Genomic DNA, 20,603 nt, shown 5'->3' on the forward strand with positions numbered 1-20,603 from the left:
AAGGGACCTTAAAAATACCTATTTCCAGTGAGGTTTTTTTATGTTGACTTCTGATTTTGTAGATACATTGTTTTAGTTTACATTTTTCATAAAATTTTCATGTTTGCATTATTTTTACTTTGCTTTTCTGTCTGCTCTTTGAGAATATGATTTCCTCCAGTTGTCATTGTGGTGGGTCATAGTAGTTTTCCTTGTTCACTCAAAAAAAAAAAAGCAAAAAAAATGTATATTTGAGGCAATGGGAGTGGATGTCAGTTCAGAAAGTAATTCAGCTTCTACCAGCTGAATCCTCTTACAAAATAAACTAAGAGTTACTTTGCTGCTTCTATAGGATTCCCTCTGTAGACATCTGGGTTATGGACTAGAGAAAAGTGTCCATCTGTTAGCTTTTTCCCCGCTGTCTTCTTACTTGTGAAGCCACTTTACTATTAATGTTATTGATGTTCTGTTTTCTTGATGGCAGTAGGAACTTTGCTTGCCAAGTGTTTTTGTGATTTCAGGTTGTAGGAGTCACACTTTCTTGTTTGCTTATAGCAGTTGTTAGTGGAATGCAGTGGAACTGACTGAAGAATACATTCCAGCTGATTTGCGTTGTTTTCTAAGGGTTGTTTGATAGCGACAGTTTGTAGTGCGTGGGTGTCTTGGGAGAAGGAATGGTTTGTTTTCAAGCAGTTACTCTTTTATTTCTCCTATTACAAAATGGTTGTGGATAAGTAAGTTAATTACTGTTCAGCTTTAAGTGAATTCTGCAGAGATTATTCAAGCATGTGTGAACTCTGAAGATGAGTAGCAACTGATGAACTGTATGCTTGCATAAGAATTGCTATTTAGCACATGCTTTGTACCTCTCCATTTGAAGTAATTAAATGCTGGATCTTTGTAGCCTTTAGTCTTAATAGTGAGGTTGGACTACCTTGTTAGCATATGAGCAAAGATTGGGTGTGTTAAGGAACCACTAATTTACCAGGAAATAAAGTCATCTATTTATGCAGTGTCTATAACTGTTCGTAAGACTGCCTGGGGCTTCTAGTCTGATCAGGACTTTAGTGTAGCTCCTGTTTAAATGCAAGCAGGGGAAATAATTTGGGTGTTCAGTGTCAGGGCTGGAGAGCTTCATTGGAGAAGGAATGAGAAAGTTAGTGATTGCCTTATGAGCGGGTATTTTGTTAGAAGTTAAGGGTTTTAGTATTAAGGAGCGCAGAAACCAACTTTAGGAGCTACAGAGGCAAAATGTGACATGACCACCTACCCTCACCCCCATAGCACTTTTATTTGCATTAAAGTATTGAAACAGCTGCATTTTCTTTATGTTCTTTTTTTTTTTTATTGTATAATTGATGGTGGAAACAGGAGTTGCATTTAATTGAAACAGTGACATAAGAGGTGATGTCATGACAACCATGGTTTGGTTTTTGGGGTTTTTTTGCTAATTTCTGACACCCCTCTGGAGTTGGTTCTCTTGCTCTATTAATCCAATTGCTACGTTTGTTAGATTTAACATTTGTCAAGTGAAATACTAACAGATTCTGTAATACTGTTTTGAAGTTCATTACAAATCAGGACAAATGCAATCTTTAAGATTCCATAGATCTCCATAGGCTTTTGGGAATCTTTTCTAAACAGTTGCAGTTTTCAAGCGGGCTGGATACAAACTACTTCTGGAGATGGAAAGTTGTGGGTTACTTTTCTTTTTTGCCCTTTGTGGGTTCTCCAGCCTATTACATCAGATGAAACGTTATGCAAAATACCTCTTTGTTACTGTGTGTCTTTTCCAGAATGTCTCATGCTCTGTAATGTTATCCTGTATTCTTGTAAATTTATCAAGATTTTTAATGTTTTATTCCAAAGAAAAATGATTCATTGTGATTAGCTCAGTGAAAAAAGCTTAGGAAAGTTTTTTTGCATCACTTGTTAGTTGGGAGATTACTAGTTGTATGAGTGCCATGTTGTTCTGTGTTTATGCTCATTAGAAGTAACTGTCATTAGCATAATGAATTATTCTTGAAGCAAAATGGACTCATGCAAAGTCAGTCCTAGTTTATAAGCCACCCCTGTTCCTGTCACCTAAATAGTTGGTTTTTTCTGGGATTTCTGTGTTTATTGGAAACAGAATTAGTGACTCTCTGGGCTGACCTATCTGTTTGCAGGATCTTATTTAGCCAACTGCTACAGCTGATCACTGGATAACCTGCCATAGTGTGTTAAGCTTTCAGTAGGTATTGCAGTCTTAGAATGCATTCACAATGTTTTGTGTAAACACAGTGAAGTTTTGAACACAACTTACCACTGGGTTGTAGTTTATTGAATGACAGATTGCCACATTCATGCTTTTATATCATAAAGGAAAGGTGAACGAGGCAGATCCTGTATGCTTACTGGAGGTCAAGGTTTGTACAGTGTTTAGTAAATTTAGAGCCAAAGCTGCCCTGCAGTGCTTCCATGTGATTATTTCCTTAACTGGAATTAATTTGTGCTTGGTTTCTCGCATCTGAGCCCTACGTGGTAGCAGGAAGGAACAACTCACCTTTGCAATTAAATGTGCTTCCTCTTTTTATGCTTGTAAGTTCTTAACAAAACAAAAAAATCTCTGAACTCCTTAAATCTTTGAGAGGAGAATAATTGGTATGAAACATGTGAAGGTGCATGAGAGCTCATTTCTTTCATCCCTCTGATTCCTTTAGGCATTCTGATAACAACCATTGCCTCAAAAGGGGAATTACAAAATTGGCCTGAACTCTTACCAAAGCTTTGCAGCCTGTTGGATTCTGAAGATTATAATACCTGTGAGGTAAGGAGGCTTATAAATAGATTATAATCTGAATTTTATCATCTTAATCATGTTTCATAGACACTGTGTTTGTGTATATATATAGTACAGTATCTATGTATGTGTGCATATATATTGCCCTCTGAGAACCGTGGCTCAAATTTGATACTTCTGTCTGCATTCCGTGTTCTTACTGTTCATTTTAACAAATTTGTTTTCTTTGCTTAAGAGCAGGATATGACTGGAGATGTGTGGTCACAGCATATCAGCTTGGAAGTGTTCTGGAGGTGCCGCTCCATGATGTCTGATCTTTTAGGCATCATCAGCATAACCAAACTGATCCTGAATTTACTCTTACTTAAAAGTAGAGTTCATTGTTCTTGTTGATTAATCTGGAAAAGCAGTCTGTTATTGCTATATAAGGATTAAAGAGCTGTTTTGTTCAGTGTGTATGGATCAAAATAAATACCAACTTAGCTTTTTTAAACTATTAGAAGAAAAAAAAAGCCTTGTCTGATTTTAAAAAAAATCACACCATTTTAATTACTTGCTGCTGTCTCCATGGAAGTGTGCGAAACACTTGTTATATAAAAGTAATCCTCAAAGGCAGGATAATAGTTCAGGAGGCTGTGCAAGGTAGTGGTTTAGTTCTACTTTCTCAAGGCATAGAATAAGTTAAGTTCAAACTGACCATCATATTCAGAGTTCTGGTTTTGCCCCGTAGCAAACCATGAAAGGAAACACAATTATATATGTAACTAACCTGGATAGTTCTGTGCTTAAATGGTTCTCGAAGGGCTAGCTTTTAAGCATTTTTAAAACTGTTTGAACAGATGAGTGTAGAGTGCTAAAAGTAACATTAGCACTTAGCCATTACTGACTCACCTAGCTTCATAGCTAACAGATGTTGGTGTAAAGTGCTTAAATAAAACACCTGTAAGGATGCTTCAGTTTCCCTCTGTATTTAGTTAGCTATGTTTACTGTGTTGCTGAAATCACCTGTTCTATTAAAAAAAAAAAAAACAACAAACCAAACCAAAACCCTTAACATTTTGCTTTCTTCAGACTGTCAAAGATGATACTTTCTTTTAATAGGGTGCATTTGGGGCTCTTCAGAAGATATGTGAAGATTCTGCTGAAATTTTAGATAGTGATGTATTGGACCGACCGCTAAATATCATGATACCGAAGTTCTTGCAGTTCTTCAAGCACAGCAGCCCCAAAATAAGGTAGGTTTATATGTTGAACTACAGTTACTGGTTCAAATGTCATTAAAATAGGCAGAATGGCTGCCATTTTATAGAGCTGTTTAAAACGTGCTTTGGTTTTTAAATGATGCTGTGGTGATCCACAGAGATCCCATGCATCAGTAATTTCCATGTTTATCTGCTTAGTTAATTCAGTAACCTCACCCCTTTACACATTTTCCAAATATACAATCAGCCTATGATTTTGAAAAACTTTCTGAAGTTTTTGCATATTATTATGAAAAATTCTGTGCTGCAGTCAGAAGGTAATATTTTGACTAGGAAGAAGAATTTTGTGTTCCTTTTATAATGACTTTGGCAATGGGGCAGTCAAGTCTTTTGCTGACAGTAGTTTTTGAGTTCTTGCCAGAAATTTTCTGCTTAACTGCAGCAAAATGTGGAAAGATACATGTTTTTCAGTTGAATAAAATTAAATAGGTTCATAATCTTTTCCCTATAAAACTGTTTTCGTCTCTTTAAAGTTACAGAAGTGTGGGATAAAGGAAAATACTCCAGATTTAAGTAGTTTTTGGTAATATTCATTACAAAGAATGGTAGCTTCTACCCTGAAGTGAGCCAATAGTATGCCCCTGTCACAAAGAAGAGTAATGATATTCTGTGCTGGAGTGCTGCCAGCTGGTTAAGGGAGGTGATTCATTCTGCTCATCTTCTACATAAGGCCATACATAGAGTACTGTGTCCAGTTATGGACTGTCCAGTTGTTAGGGGTTGTGTTGAATTTCCTATTTATACCATGCTATATCATGCCAGCTTCAAAATGAAAGTGCTGGCCAGAGCAAAGTATTATGAGGATTGGACTTCAGATTGTAACATGAGAGGCTTCCTCTTCTGGTTGCTGTTTTCATTTTCTGTGTTTGGGAGTGTTGGGCTCTTTCACTGGGGTTGGCATGGGATGGGAGGTCTTGGGGCTTACCTTGATGACTTCTGCTGCTACTTTCTGTGTTAGTGCTGCACTTTTTCTGCAGATAGGCTACAGTAATTGTGCGTTATCTTATTTTCCTTATTAAAGCCTTGTATCTCAACTCTTTGTCTAAACCTAGAGGTTTTCTTTGTGTTACTTTACCTCACTTCTATGTTAACCCATTACACCAGTGCAAAAGAGACATGGACATACTGGAGAGAGTCCAGCAAAGGGCCTTGAAGATGGAGAGACTGGAGCATTTCTCCTGTGAGGAAAGGCTGAGAGAGCAGGGACTAGGGAAGCTCATCAATGTATGTAAATTCTGAAGGGAGGGAGCAAAAAAGGCATGGCCAGGCCCTTTCCAGTGGTATTCAGTGACAGGACCAGAGGCAGCGGGCACAAAAAGAAACACTGAAAATTCCTTCTGAATATCAGGAAATTCTGTTGGTTTTTTTTTTTCTTTTTTACTATGAGAGTCACCATGCACTTCCATACATGGCCCACAAAGGTGATAGTCTGTTTTAGACATAAGCAAAAACTGTCTAGACATGGTCCTGGCTGTAGGGGACCCTGATTGAGCACAGAGGTTGAACCACATGGTCTCCAGAGGTGCTTTCCAACCTGAACCTTTCTGTGAAATGTGTATTTTAATGCGTGTTTAAACGTTCTGTTGAAAGATTCTCCCACTTGGAGGTGGCAGATCTTTATGGAGGAATGTAGCTCAGAATATATCATAGGATCCAAATACCGTTGAGAAACTCAGATAAAATAGATGCACACTAAGAAAAATACGTAGCAAAGCATGAACTTTTCGTTTGTGGAAAGATAAATATACTTCTGTAAAGCTGGGAGAAAAACATTTTTTTTTTTTTCCCTTGACACACTTTTTCTGTGCTGTGATGTTTGTGGCTTTCAGACTGTTAAACACGTTTAAAGCAGAATACCTGCTGATCTGCAGTATGGTTGCAGTACATATATGAGAACTACTAGTAGTGTCAGTAAAATGCTTTCTATATAAATCTGCCAAGGAACAACTTTTGAACAGTGTTTCATGAGACACTCTTCCAAGAAACATCCAAACAGAAGTTCAGAGTTCCCTTAGTAAAAACACTTTAATGGATTCTTCAAAGGCTTTTACATGTAGTTTTGCTTTGTGCCTCTGCTAATAGAATTTGAGTTTTGTACCTCTGAAAAAGAGCTGTAAATAATGACTTTACGTGAAGTAGAAAACCCAATGCTTAATTTTTCAGTATGTTTCTACTACAAGTGTTTTAGTAGGTAACTACTACAAATGTGTGTTTCTTTTAAGCTTTACCTATGTTCTTGGACACTTCTAGGTCTCACTAAATACTAATACTGCAAAGACAGTTGGATACTTAATGAAAAAAAAAGGGCATGCTGAAGTTTCACCATGCCGATTTGCAGAGAATTGTTTAATACCTGAGATCAGGAATCATGATACATTCAAAAAGAAAGTCCTTGCATATTGTTTAATAATAGATATGCTAGATGTAGTCATCCTGCTCTGTTTTTTATTTAACAAATGCTTTATTTTAAAATATTTATTAGCTCTATTGCAGTATAAAGTGGTACCTGAAATGTTTGAGTAATTTTGCTTAGTGGTACTGTAGATGCACAGATTTGTGACCTCTAACCTCTATAAGGTATTTGGAAAAATGTGTATTTGCCTTCTAACGTTTTTGTTACCTATATACCATTTAGAAAACGGTTTTAACTCATGAAAAATATGTATTTTAATTTCCATTTTTAGGTCTCATGCTGTTGCATGCGTCAATCAATTTATCATCAGCAGAACTCAAGCTCTTATGTTGCACATAGATTCTTTTATTGAGGTGGGTGTGTGTTCTTGATTGTGGGACTAAGTAAAATTGCGTATCTGATTTATCAAGAGTTCTGAACTATATTCTACAACTACCTCTACTCACAAACTCCCCATTTCTGGTTGTCTGTTCTTAGCTTCAGTCCCTGTGGACTGAAGTTCATTCTGTATGATTATGCTTAGGGTTGATTAGCCTAAGCACTCTCCAAGCCCAAAAAATAGCATTTTGAAAGATGCTTCCTCTTCATAAACAGAGGAAATGTTTGTTGCATAAAGGTGTATTGTCACCTGTGATGAGAAGATCATTGATTGCTGAGTCTGTCTGGGTCTCTCTGAGCATGGCTTGGAAGGGTGGTGTTTTGGGTTATGTAGAGCATTTGATTTACTGCTGTTAGGTACTGATGGATGTTTCAATCTTGGAAGTTCATTTTTGTTTAGGAGAACAAAATACAATGTTTTGGTTATGGTACAATACACATTGAGAGTTAATTTGCTAAACCATATGTCTTTAAGAAATAGTATTCTGAGGTATACAGTGGGAGAGTACAGAAATATGTATGCGCATACTTTATTTTGACAGTGATGCAAATCTAAATACAGTTTCAATTAGACAATATGAAGCTTTTCAACTGATACTGCTTTCCAACAGAATCTTTTTGCTCTGGCGGGTGATGAGGAGCCTGAAGTGCGCAAAAATGTTTGCCATGCTCTGGTAATGTTGCTGGAAGTTCGAATGGATCGTCTGCTTCCTCATATGATTAGTATAGTTGAGGTGAGTGCTGGGTTTTATACCACGTGCTGAAAAACCTGTTTGGAGTTGTGGAAATAATTACAAAGAAAAGCATTCATCAGAACTGGTATCTTACTCTTGCATTTGCCTACTCTTCACTTTCCTTTAAGACTGAGATGGCAAAACTTTCTTTTTAGCTAATTGCCAGTTTGACATTGTGTTTGACAGGCCATGCTTACATCAGTTGTTTATTCTTCATTAAATCAATTTATCTTGAAATGGCTGAGATCAGCTATACTGTGGAGCAGCCATGCATTGGTTAAGCCCAGGAAAAGATTATGTTAAAAATCTAGTGCTGATGCTGCTATTGGTTGCACATTGACTTTTTTGGACTATCTGACCATAGCAGGGATAAGGTGTGTTATTCTGCAGGGCTGAGATGATCTTTGAGCTACTAATGAAGTTGCTTTATGTTGCTTTCTGTTGTAGAGGTTAATATCATTTGATAGTTCCTTTACCATTCTGAATTTAGTGCAGACTTGTCTACCGAAGGACCAGTCAGCTCTAATTTTTTTATCTGCTCAACTGTTTGAGCTACAAGTTCCACATTTCTGAGAAATGTTGGTAGTTTCTAGCTAGTGTGAACATATGTCACTTGCCAGACTGGAAATAGAGCTAAGATTGTAATGTTTCTCGTGCAGATTTTATGTGAACAAGTGATGAAATAGCCCCATGTCAAATTCCAGAAGGACTATTTGCAGACAACACAAAAAAGGTGTTAAGTTGCCATTTGCATGGTATTGTCAAGAAGTGATAACTTCTGTGGCTCTTCAGCCTCCCAAGATCAGTAAGGAACTTCTGGATTTTGTAGGCAGATACCACCAACCCACCATTAAAAAAAAAAAAAAAAGGGAAAAAGAAAAAAAAAAAAGAGGAATCAAGATTGTATGCACATTGTATCTGATACTTTGCTGTTGAGAAGCCTGTTAGTAGGCTTCCTCTCTACAAAAGACAGTACTAGTGATTTTCTGTTTCATAATGAAGTTCAGACTGTTTTTCTGTTTTGGGGAATACTGTTAATGGATTTTCCCAGTTCTGTGTGCATCCTGATATGTGCAAATGTAATATCTGAGCTCTGACTACTCAATATTCAAATGAGGCAAGGTTTAAATTTTTGAGGCTTTAATGCCTCCAAGTAAAACACTGCTGCTGCAAAGAGAAGAAAATCTTAAAAGAAAGAAATGATGCTAAGTGGGTATCATGCTTCTGAAACAGACAGGTTTAAACTTCCTTGCCAAATCCTTGGAGCATAAAGGAATGGCTGGATTTTTATTTTGTAGACTTTTGTAATTATTTTTTATTTTTTTAGGGCATGAGCAGAATTCTAGGTGAGCAGAAGCAGATGTTCTAATTTTTTGTCTGAGAACTTGGTAGCAGGATACATCAGGAGTAAACCAACACAGCATTTCAGTTACTAAATTGTACTTCAGTGCTTGCAGAGTATTTCTCCAAAGTCATGTCTTCTGAGGTCTTTCTCAGTAGAAATCCTGACTTCTGCATCCTGTTGCTTTCTTCAGACAAAGACATGTCTGTAACTGCTCAAAAGATACATTCTTCTTAATACTTAGTGTATTCTGCTATTCTTGTCTTGATGATTTGACTTAAGCAATGTTGTGTCAGCTTTGTTATATTACAGAACACACAAAACTGTACTGTATAATCTTCCTATGATACTAAGTGTGGCAAAGCAACTACTTGCGTTGCCTGAAGTTAATGTAACTTTATAAATTACAATTAAAAGATATGGCATCGTAATATTTTTTTTAAAAGCACCTTTGAATATCCTTTCCACATTTTACTATGTTACTAGGGTCACTGTTCTTGCTATAATTTCCAGGCTGTGTATATGGCTATCTTACACCATTGAGCCTTTTCCGTCTACTGCTAACTGCAGTAAGCACATAGTATGATACTTAAAATAGATACTTACAGAGGAAATGACATTGTGAGGGGCATTTTCAAAGAGATTGCCTCTTGTCTTCCAAAAGCAGTGGATTTTCAAGTCCTCTGGGTAAAAATGCCAAATCTTTTAACTTAAAGGTGCTTTAAGGAAGCCTTTCTGCCAACGAGTAGGGCATTCTTCCAATTTTTCTGAGCTGTGATCTACTGACAACTCAGAACCCAGCACTACCTCTGTTACTATTGAGTTCTCAAGTACAATAGTGAACCTTGAGGGGAAGTTGGCATTTCATTGCTGCTCCATAGGAAGAGGCAAGCCTTGTATCCCTGAAATGCAGAAGGATAATAAAGGCCCCCACATTCCACTGTGGTGGTTTGGCACTGGCTGCAGGCCAAATGCCCACCGAAGCAGCTCTATCGCTCCCCTTCTTAGATGGACATAGGAGAGGGAAAAATATAACAAAAGGTACCCTGTAAAAAGGTAGAAGCAATTGAATAATGCTAAGCATGAGCAAAGGCTGTGTGTGGAAGCAAACTAAGAGAGACATGTTAGTCTCTATTTCCCATCAGCAGACTATCTTCGGTCCTGGGAAGCAGGGCTCTACACATTGCAGTTGCTCTGAAGGACGGACACCATGGACAAATATCCCCACACTTCCTTCTTTCACTTAGTATAGAGCAACTGAAAAGGAATTTCTTTTGTAAATCCATGTATGAGGCAAGGTAGCTGCATTCCATTTCCAAAGTAAATGGAGGAACAAGCTCTTACAGAAGTAAGAGCTGGCATGAAAGAAAGCAGGAATTACTATTTTTGTAAGTTGCAACATTCTTCCATAAATTGTTTTGGCAGTTGTGTGTAAAACTGATGTAGCAGGAGTCAGCTTGGGCTTTTTGTTTATGCAGGTGTGTTATGATTTTTGGTGGAAGGAGGATTAAAATTTTGGATATAGTAAGCTTTCATTTGATACTGAATCTCTGAATTGCCATGCATGGTAGAAAAAGGTGAGGCTTCCCTCCCACCACCACTATCCCACTCTTAATTATGAGTTCTACTTAATTATATCCTGTTATGTAATCAAGATAAGGTGTGGAAGTGAGACACTTTTTTTTATGGTACCAGGCATAAGAAGTATTTCCATCTTACAAAGGATATAATTGTACATTTTTATTCAAAAGTGCAAAGGGGCAGTGAAGAATACATGACAAAAAAAATTACAGGAAACTGCTGTTTATTGTGTTTGGTCTCTGTAATTTCTTGGTAATAATGTTCCCACCTAAGCAATGAAGAAATCCAGAATATGAATCACCTAGCATTAAGAAAGAAATCTCTTGGCTTATTCTTATGATTAGCTGCAAGTAGTCTCTTGATCTGCTTCTTCCCCTTGCCCCAAAGAAAGAAAATTGCTATGGTAGTATAGTCTTGATTTTTCTAACACACTGTGCAGTGGTGTTAGATTCTTCTGTGCACTTAAAGCTGAGTTTACAGGTAATTTATTTTTGTATTGTGTAGTATATGCTTCAGAGGACGCAGGACCAAGATGAAAATGTTGCTTTGGAGGCTTGTGAGTTTTGGCTGACTTTGGCTGAACAACCAATTTGTAAAGATGTACTATGTCGGCATCTTACTAAGTAAGTATTAAGAATTACAGCTCTCATTTTGAAATAGTCACCTTTAATCTTCAGTTACTTGTTCCTGGTTACTTGTATAGAGAATATATATATATATTTATGTATGCATGGAAGGAAATTTTTAAGTATTAGGGCATTTGTCTCAAGATCTGGAGTGGAAGAAAAGCATCACAGATGGAAGATTCATTCTCAGCAAAAATAAGCATTAGAGATTTGAAGCAATTGAAAACTAGCAAATTTTCAGTTTTCATAAGCAGTAAGATAAAGAATTAAGATGAAAGCACCTTCTATAGCAGTGGAGGAATTGGAATTGAAAACAGATGAACCAACATGATGAGAAATAGCTTCTAAGTTTAACGGTTTTACTTTCTACTTTTTTAGCTCAGAAGACTGAGCGATAGCACAATTCTTGAGTTTACCCATGCCTTTCCAGAGCATATCATGTTTATTTGGAAAACAAGAGTATTAAATCTATTTTGTTACATGAGCAGGGACGCTACAACAGCATCATACCTAACTTTCATGTTTTGCTGTTTGTTTGATTTGGGTTTTTTTTTGGTGGGGAGGGAGCATGGTTGTGTTTTTGTTTGTTGGTTTAGTTGGGGTTTTTTAAGAGTTTAAAAAACAGAAACATAACCAACCACAAGTAAGAGTAGCATTACATTTCTCTCATGATCTTTCAGTGTCATGTTTGCTGAAAGCAATTTGCTTGTTGGTGGGTCCCGTTTGACTAGATAGCTATCTGATTTTATCAATGCTTGATAATAATCTTAACTTTTTTTATTTTAAATTAGAAGAGGAACAAAATCTCTAAAAACCTGATAATCTGGTATCTAGTATCCTGTTCCATTTTGCTACTATAGGCTTTCCTGTAAAATACATAGCTTCTATATCATAAAGTATGCTGCAGAAACGCCAACAAGTTGGCGATAATGTGCATTCTTAGTATTCCTTCATTAAAAATTCAGAAGGTAATATGCTACTGCAATGTGTAAGTCTTATTGCTGGCCTGCTACCTTCAAAAAGAATACTACTCAACTGCAGAATATAGAGAAATTGATTCTAGGTTAGTCCTTGATTTGTCATGCAATACTTGGTTTTGGGGTTGTTTTTCAGGGGGTTGTTTTGTTTGTTTGGGGGGTTTTGTTGGTTTTGGGTTTTTTTTGTGGAGAACATGTTTTTATGTGAAGTATTTGACTTTGCCTTTAGTACTTTTTTAGCTATGTATCTATACAGATAGAGTCCCATAGCCTTAACCAGTTTAATAACGAAGTAAATCCTTGTACAGGTTAGTCAAGATCTCTCAATGTGGGGGATTTGTCTTACTGTCATAAATGGACAGGAGAGCTTAATGCTGTTAGACTTCCATCTTTAAGAATAGTGAGGTAGTAGTCTTCAGCCACAAGTAAATAAAATAAGTACTATTAGTGAGAGGCAGCTTATCATATGTATTACTGAAGTTTGAATTCTTTAGACTTAATTTCTGAAAGGTGTTTCTTTCTGTGTGATTAATTTACTCCAAATACCTGTTCTTTAAAAGTTTAAAACCCAGTTGTGCCATCTGTGCCTCTAGTTTCATTTGTAAAGTATTGTTCACTTCAAATTACAGTGTGTTGTTGAAGCTTATGACATGGAGCTTGATTTGGATACTAGCTTTTGTTATGTAGGCTAAATTGTTAAGATTTTTAATTTTCAGCTGGGGGAGTGAGGATTACAGATAAAATTATGGCCCAAGTAACCCAGAACTGCCTTGCCTTCTTGTGTCATTTTGACATGTATCAATATTTCTTTGTAGGCTGATTCCTGTGCTGGTAAATGGTATGAAATATTCAGAGATTGATATTATTCTGTTAAAGGTGAGCCTTGCTTTCTGTTATTCTTTAAAAGTATCTTTTTAGCTTCTGACCAGTCAGAATGATTCAGATCAAAATGGGCAGATCTGGCATGCTCCTGTTCAACAGACAATTAACTTTCCAGGGCAAGGTGTGCTATTGCAAATACTAAATGTGATGGTTGCCATGTGTGTTGGAAAATAATTTGCAGGCTTTCCTGCTTTGCCCTTGTTGCTTACCAGTCCATTTAGTCAAAGCTGTGACACTATTACTCTCAAATTGCTGAGCTTAAAAAAAATGTTCAAAATTTAGTTCTAATGCCTTCCAGAATGAACACACAGCTTTTTCTGTCACTACACTACTAGAATATGGCTAGGTACTAGAATTTGCTCTGTTGCTTCTTTCTATTTCATTCTCATTAAGAGTAATTTCTTAATAAGAAGGGTGCTTTAGAAGGATAATTTGTCTGAAGCTTAACTCTTCTGCTTTTATCTTCCTGTGTTTTTTCTGGTAAATGCAGCAGAAGAATGCAGGAACAATGGCGTCTTTAGTTATCTGGGCAGTACAAGTGCGATGTGGATTGGATGTTCTATATGCTCTATGAAATCTTGTACTAAAACTACATTCTTAACTTCCTTGAGCAATATAGGAAGTTGCTCAAGAAAGCAACCTTAATATGTAATAAAAGTTTATCTGATAAAACAGGGGGATGTTGAAGAAGATGAAGCTATTCCAGATAGTGAACAGGACATAAGACCTCGTTTTCATCGTTCACGGACAGTGGCCCAGCAACATGAAGAAGATGGTATTGAAGATGATGATGATGATGATGATGAACTTGATGACGATGATACTATTTCTGACTGGAATTTAAGTATGTCAAAGTAATGTGTAAACCATTTTAAAATATTGCTGCTTGTGTAGTACAAGAATCGCAGTAAATACTTTCAAAAATACTTTGATTTTTGAATGCAAAAGGAACTATCTACTGACATAATTGGTGAATAGCAGGGATGAGGAGTCTTTCAGGAGACTGTGTAACTGATCTGTAAGCTTTTTTTTTTTTTTTTTTTTTAATATGCCTGATCAAACTACAGAGCTTTTGGACTTTGGATTTTAATTATACATGATAATAAAAGTCATGTATCACATGTTCAGAATTTAAAACAAACCCTCTTGCATGTCAGTAGCCTAGGGAGGAAGCTTAATAGTGCTTTGTTGTGGGGTTTTGTTGTTCCCATGTGAACATACTAATACTTACAGCCATCACCAGTTGTTCTTTTCTGTATGAAGGAATTTGCTTCTGACCAGAAGACAGTATACCTTAGTTATGAAGAGATAGCTGTGAGAACCCCATAGTTTTGATGGCCTGTGTATGTGTTAGAACAATGGACTGTGTGGTAAGGAGACAAGATGCCACAAACTGATTTTTAAAGTCGGTAACAGAAAATAGCTAGTGATATTCTGATAAGTCTGACATAAATGTGTTTTGCAAGCAGACTCATTAAGGAATACTTAGAGATTCAGGCATATGCCCATAATTTTATTTTATTATTTTTCTTCCAAGGGCCTTGAGTTTTCACTACTGGTGAATGTACCTTGAAGTTTACGATCAAACAATTTTGAGACTTTTGCAAGCTGGGGGCAGGAGTTGATCGGCTGGAGGGTAGAGAGGCTCTGCAGAGGGACCTCAACAGGATGGAGAGATGGGCAGAATCCAACAGCATGAGATTTAACGCATCCAAGTGCCGGGTTCTGCACATTGGCCACAACAACCCCATGCAGTGCTACAGGCTGGGGTCAGAGTGGCTGGAGAGCAGCCAGGCAGAGAGGGACCTGGGAGTGCTGGTCGATGGTAGGCTGAACATGAGCCAGCAGTGTGCCCAGGCAGCCAGGAGGGCCAGTGGCATCCTGGCCTGCATCAAGAGCAGTGTGGCCAAGAGGAGCAGGGAGGTCATTGTGCCCCTGTACACTGCACTGGTTAGGCTGCACCTCGAGTATTGTGTCTAGTTCTGGGCCCCTCAGTTTAGGAAGGATGCGGACTTGCTGGAACGAGTCCAGAGAAGGGCAACCAAGTTGGTGAGGGGCTTGGAACACAAGCCCTGTGAGGAGAGGCTGAGGGAGCTGGGGCTGCTTAGCCTGGAGAAGAGGAGGCTCGGGGGAGACCTTATTGCTCTTTACAACAACCTGAAGGGAGGTTGTATACAGGCGGATGTTGGTCTCTTCTCCCAGGCAGCCAGCACCAGAACAAGAGGACACAGTCTCAGGCTGCACCAGGGGACGTTTAGGTTGGATGTTAGAAAGAAGTTCTATACAGAAAGAGTGATTGCCCATTGGAATGGGCTGCCCGGGGAGGTGGTGGAGTCGCCATCATTGGAGGTTTTCAGGAGGAGACTTGATGGGGTGCTTGGTGCCGTGGGTTAGTTGTTTAGGTGGGTTGGGTTGGTTGATGGGTTGGACGTGATGATCTTGAAGGTCTCTTCCAACCTGTTTTTTTCTATTCTATTCTTAAAATTACTACGATTTTAGAGGAAAATACAAGTGCAACTATGTTTGTTTCCATAAAGCCTCTTTTTTAAAGATAGTGTAGTTTTAGATTGATAATGCTGCTCTTTTCACTGCTGTGGATAGCTATTGCAGAGCTAAATACATTTTCCAAAAAAGGTAGCTGAAATGACAAGAGGGTTCACAATTTTGACTGAAGATGAAAAAGCTAGATTTGACTAGCAATGATGACCTGAAAGAAGGCAGAACAGTTAAGAAATCTTTATTGGTATATGCTATATGGATTTGTATTTGAAAATCAGAATTGTGCCCTATTTCTTAGTGATTGTTTAATATTCTGCTTCAAATTGACACCATCTGTTTCCCTTAGGGAAATGTTCTGCTGCTGCTCTAGATGTCCTTGCCAATGTATTCCGTGATGAACTTCTGCCACACATCTTGCCCCTTTTGAAGGAATTGCTCTTCCATCCTGAATGGGTCGTTAAAGAATCTGGTATCCTTGTTCTTGGGGCAATTGCTGAAGGTAAGCAACAGTGCATATCAGGTTGCTTAGTTTTTGATTGGTTATGAATCAGCTCTGTGATTCCTTGCAGATGAATTTATGTAAACAAGTGTATGTTCTTAGCTGCTTTGATTTCTGTGATTAATCTCTACTTCCTCTGCTTGGGAGGCTAAATAACTTTAAAAAAAAATCTAATTTCTTACTTTCTAACTCTGCAGCATATGTTTATTAGTCTTTCATGAATCATAGAATCACAGACTGCTAGGGTGAAATGGACCTCAAGGATTATCTGGTCCAATCTTTCTAGGTAATAGTATAGTTTAAATGAGATGGCCCAGGACCATGTCATGCTGAGTCTCAAAACTGTCCAATGCAGGGGAATCCAGTACTTCCCCTGAGAGATTATTCCAGTGCTGAACTGTTCTCATAGTGATAATTTTTTTTTTGTAGAATCCAATAATAATCTCCCATGGAGTAACTTGTGCCTATTGCCCCTTGTCTTTTGATGTGACTTACTGTAAGAAGAAAGTCTCTTGTCTTCCTGGTAGTCACCCTTTTTATGTACTGTTTCCCCTAAGCCTTCTCTTCAAGGCTGAATAAACCCAATTCTCTCAGCCTTTCTTCGTATGGCTGGACTTCCAGGCCTCTCATCATTCTCAGGGCCTTTCTCTGGATACTTTCCAGCCTGTCTGCGTCATTTTTGTACCATGGAGACCAAAACTGCATGCGCTACTCCAGGTGTGTTCTGACAAGCGCTGAGCAGAGTGGGATAGTGACTACTGTATCTCATGCAACCCAGCATGGTATTGGCTTTCTTTGCTACTGCAGCATGCTGTTCATTCATGTTGAGCTTGTTGTCCACCAAAGACCCCAGGTCCCTCTTTCCATAGAGCCGCTCTCCAGCTAGGTGGATCCCAGTCTGAGCTGCACTCCTGGGTTAGGTAATAACAGGTGCAAGACCCTATACTTGTCCCTATTGAACTTCATAAGGGTCTTGCTAGCTTCTGCCTGTCCAGGTTTTCTGGGAGGGTGGCTTTTCCTTCTATAGTGTCAACCTCCCTACTCATTTTGGTGTCATCTGCAAACTTCCTTGGGTTGCTCTTGATCCCAACATCCAGATCACTTACAAAAGTACTAAACAGCATTGGACCCAATATTGATCCTGAGAGAACCCCAGTTGTGACTGGCTGCCAGGCTGAGAAAGAGCTGTCTACCACCATCCTCTGGGTACAGCCTATTGGCCAGTTCCCTTCCTATCACACAGACTATTTGTCTAGGCTGTAATGTGTCCATTTCTCAAGGAGGAGGCCATGAGGGACCACATGAAAAGCCTTGGAGAAGTCCAGGTAGTCAATGTCAACCGCTTGCCCTGTGTCAACCAAGCAAGTTTCTTTGTAAAAGGTGGTTGGATTTGTCAAGCATGATTTGCCCCCCGTGAATCCATGCTGGCTTTTCCCAATCACTTGCTTTAGTTGACATGTGACAGTCCCCAGGAAGATTTGTTCCAGAACTTTTCCAGAGACTGAAGTGAGGATAATGGGTCTATTATTTCCTGGGTCCTGCTTAGAACCAGTCTTACAGATGGGGCAATGTTAGCTGCCTTCCAGTCTTCAGGGATGTCTCCTGACCTCTGTGACTTCTTGTATATAAGGAGAGTGGCCTCACAACAATGTCAGCCCGCTCTCTTAGCACCCTCAGGTGGGTGGCATCCAGGCCCATCAATTTGTGCAGATCAAGCTCCTGTAATACTTGACACACCAACTATTCCTATTCCTTCAGTGAAGACAGGTATGTGTCTGCATCAACATGTGTTTTTGTTCCCATGGCCTGGGACCTAACAGCTTTGGTAAGGAGAGGTGAAGAAGGTGTTATGGATCTGTACCTTTGCAGTGCTATTTGTGACCATTTTACCTCCTCCATTTAATAGCGGGCCTGTAGTCTCTTTCCATTTCTGCCTGTTGTTAATGTATCTGAAGAACCCTTTCTTGAAGTTTTGGTATCTCTGGCCAGTTCCAGTTCAGGCTGAGCTATTGCTTTCCTGATTGCATTTCTGCATATGCTGGTAACGCCCTTGTAATCTTCCAACACGTGGTGTTCTATTTTGCCATCTCTGGTACATTTCTCTTTTGGTTCTAGGCATACCCAGAAGCTTGCAGTTAAATCAAGGCAGGGTCTCTTGTTCCACATACTTCTCTTGCCTTTAGAGGGGATGATCTGGTTTCCTGTGTCTAGGAGAGTGCTCTTGGAAAAACTTCCAGCACTCACTAGCTCCTTTGTCTACCATGGAGACTTCCCAGGGGATCTCTTCCAAATAAGCCCTGAGCACACTGAAGTTTGCTCTTTTAAAATATATAGAACTTGTGTCTTGGAACTGATCTTCAGCATGCTTAGCAGTATCCCAAACTCCACAATATTGTGATTGTTGCAGCCAAGGCTATCACTGATATGTTACAAAGCAGGGGGTTTTTTGCGCAGTGAGCAGCAAGTCCAGCAGTGCCTCATTCCTGGTTAGCACATCTAACATTTCTATGAAGAAGTCCTTTATGCATTTCAGGAACCTGTTTTCCAGTCAGGTGAACTGTATTGTTCTTCCAACAAATGCCAGGGCGGTTAGTCCCCCATAAAAGTCAGTACTTCTAGCAAATCTCAGTGTACTGTTGCCCTTGCTGACTTGAAACATGTAGCTGTTATTTCTGGTCAATAATTCCATATTAGTCAAAAAGAAGAAGAAATTACATTTGTTAATGAGTTCTTGTTTAATAATGTAATGGTTTGTGGTCAAGACCAAATCTTTCTCTATCGTGTTGGTTACTCTGAGTAGACTGACATAGGATCTCCAGGCTTTATAAACTCTTTTGGATGCACTTGCCACATTGAATTTAGTAAAGCAGGATTTCTGGAGACTGGGGAAACACTGAGGTTGAAGCAAGTGCATGTTTAGTTGGGGATATAAATTACTGCATATGTAAGCTTGCTTTCTAGAACTTAATTACATAGACTTGCTTTGTGTATTGTAAAAGTGTATTCCTATGTGACAGAGAATGACAGTAGGTTCTTTACAGGAACCAGAAAACAAGAGAAATTTCTGTTAATTCCAGTATGGCTATGTTGGTTTTTTTTTCTTGTAGGCTGCATGCAGGGTATGATTCCATATCTTCCTGAGCTGATCCCTCACCTTATTCAGTGCCTCTCTGACAAAAAGGCTCTTGTGCGCTCCATTACATGCTGGACTCTTAGTCGCTATGCACACTGGGTAGTTAGTCAACCCCCAGACACATACTTGAAGCCATTAATGACTGAGTTGCTAAAGCGTATCCTAGATAGCAACAAGAGAGTACAAGAAGCTGCCTGCAGGTAAGCCAAAGCATAAGCAAAAAGCGCAATCTGTGACACCCCTTGTTCATGGGAAACTATTTTAACGCTTGTATTGATAAACATGACTCCATTTCTAGATGTTAATATATTTTCCTTTCAACAGTAGTAGATAAGTTTCTTCTGGAATAGTCACAAACTATTCTTGAGCTGTAATAACATGAAAATGAAATAATATTTTTTTTTCTCATGTCTAATTTCTTTTTGGAGGCTATGAATCCCCAAAATGGGCATTTGTGACATTTTTTATTTTCAATGTGTGATCATTCCTTGACCAGAAATCTGGCTTGCTTTTAATATGCCTGTGAACTGGGTCAATGATAATTGCAATTTAAAATGACCCTGTCATTGGATTACCGATGTTGTTTATATTTAGTTTATGATTCCCAAAACATTTGGGTTATGAATATTTCCAGGGATATTCTTTATCTTCGAGGGAGCTCTTGGGAGATGAGATTCCCTTCTCTTCCTTGTTTGCTGGTATTTTTAAAATAAATGTTTAAAAATTTCCCATTAAAGGAACAGAATGGGAATGAATGCATCTCTTGTGCAGGAAGATCATCAAATAAATCTCCTACATGTCAGTTTGTGTGGGGCAGGAGTGTCTACAGAAGAATGCCAAAATAAGCAGAGCTAGATCTACTCTCTATTGTATTCTTAAAACATGCAAGTATTTTAAAGTGGTGTGATGACTATTATAACCTGCCCCTAAATACTGGTTGTACATAAGGACCAGGCTGAGGTCTAAGCCGTTGTGCTAAGTTTTGCACTAAAGAACTGGCTATACCTTTGCCTGAGAACAGATACAATGAATTCAATAAAATGTACTTTGTAAGATTTGAGTATTAAACACTCTTACCTTTTTGTCTCTAAACTTTCTAAAAAATTTGACTAGCAGATTCATTGGGCTTTAACATCTGCTCAGTTCTGTGAAATTCTTCCTTTAGAACACAGTTATTAAAATTACTTTTGCAGCTAAAAATAAACTGCCTGGGAAACTCTAAGAATGATAGACCTGTTACATAATCCTTAGCTTTCTAAATTGCAAGGAAATGCAACGATCCTTCTTGGAGAGGAGCAAAATGCTGCGTCCCTACAGTGAATAGTTGCAGATATTTAATGTCTACCAAGCTAAAAATTGGTCATATGATATTTGTATGTTTTCGTCACTAACTTACATATCATAGTGGATATCTAACATTAATTGTTGGTGCTATTGAACAACTGCTTCTTTAGTTGGTAACACCCAAAAAGGTATGTTACTGAAACATGTTTTCTTGCTTACATCATATGCCTTT

The 20,603-nt window shown here is 38.4% G+C and overlaps 1 protein-coding gene across 3 annotated transcripts in view; it reads left to right on the forward strand.

Moving 5' to 3' along the window:
• The window catches only part of TNPO1 (transportin 1), a 55,318-nt gene that overhangs the window by 16,372 nt on the left and 18,343 nt on the right, over positions 1 to 20,603 (forward strand). For all 3 annotated transcript variants that reach the window (XR_008463094.1, XM_054178019.1, XM_054178018.1), the window contains exons 4-12: positions 2,682 to 2,788; positions 3,863 to 3,996; positions 6,708 to 6,789; positions 7,426 to 7,548; positions 10,976 to 11,094; positions 12,890 to 12,950; positions 13,632 to 13,800; positions 15,802 to 15,954; positions 19,062 to 19,287. Coding sequence is in view for 2 of the 3 variants with exons in the window: in XM_054178019.1 (XP_054033994.1) it covers positions 2,682 to 2,788; positions 3,863 to 3,996; positions 6,708 to 6,789; positions 7,426 to 7,548; positions 10,976 to 11,094; positions 12,890 to 12,950; positions 13,632 to 13,800; positions 15,802 to 15,954; positions 19,062 to 19,287 (1,174 nt within the window). In the remaining variant the exon portion in view is untranslated. The remainder of the gene's footprint in view (positions 1 to 2,681; positions 2,789 to 3,862; positions 3,997 to 6,707; positions 6,790 to 7,425; positions 7,549 to 10,975; positions 11,095 to 12,889; positions 12,951 to 13,631; positions 13,801 to 15,801; positions 15,955 to 19,061; positions 19,288 to 20,603) is intronic.

The sequence above is a fragment of the Dryobates pubescens genome, chromosome Z (genome assembly GCF_014839835.1).
Source record: "Dryobates pubescens isolate bDryPub1 chromosome Z, bDryPub1.pri, whole genome shotgun sequence".
NCBI lineage: Eukaryota > Metazoa > Chordata > Aves > Piciformes > Picidae > Dryobates > Dryobates pubescens.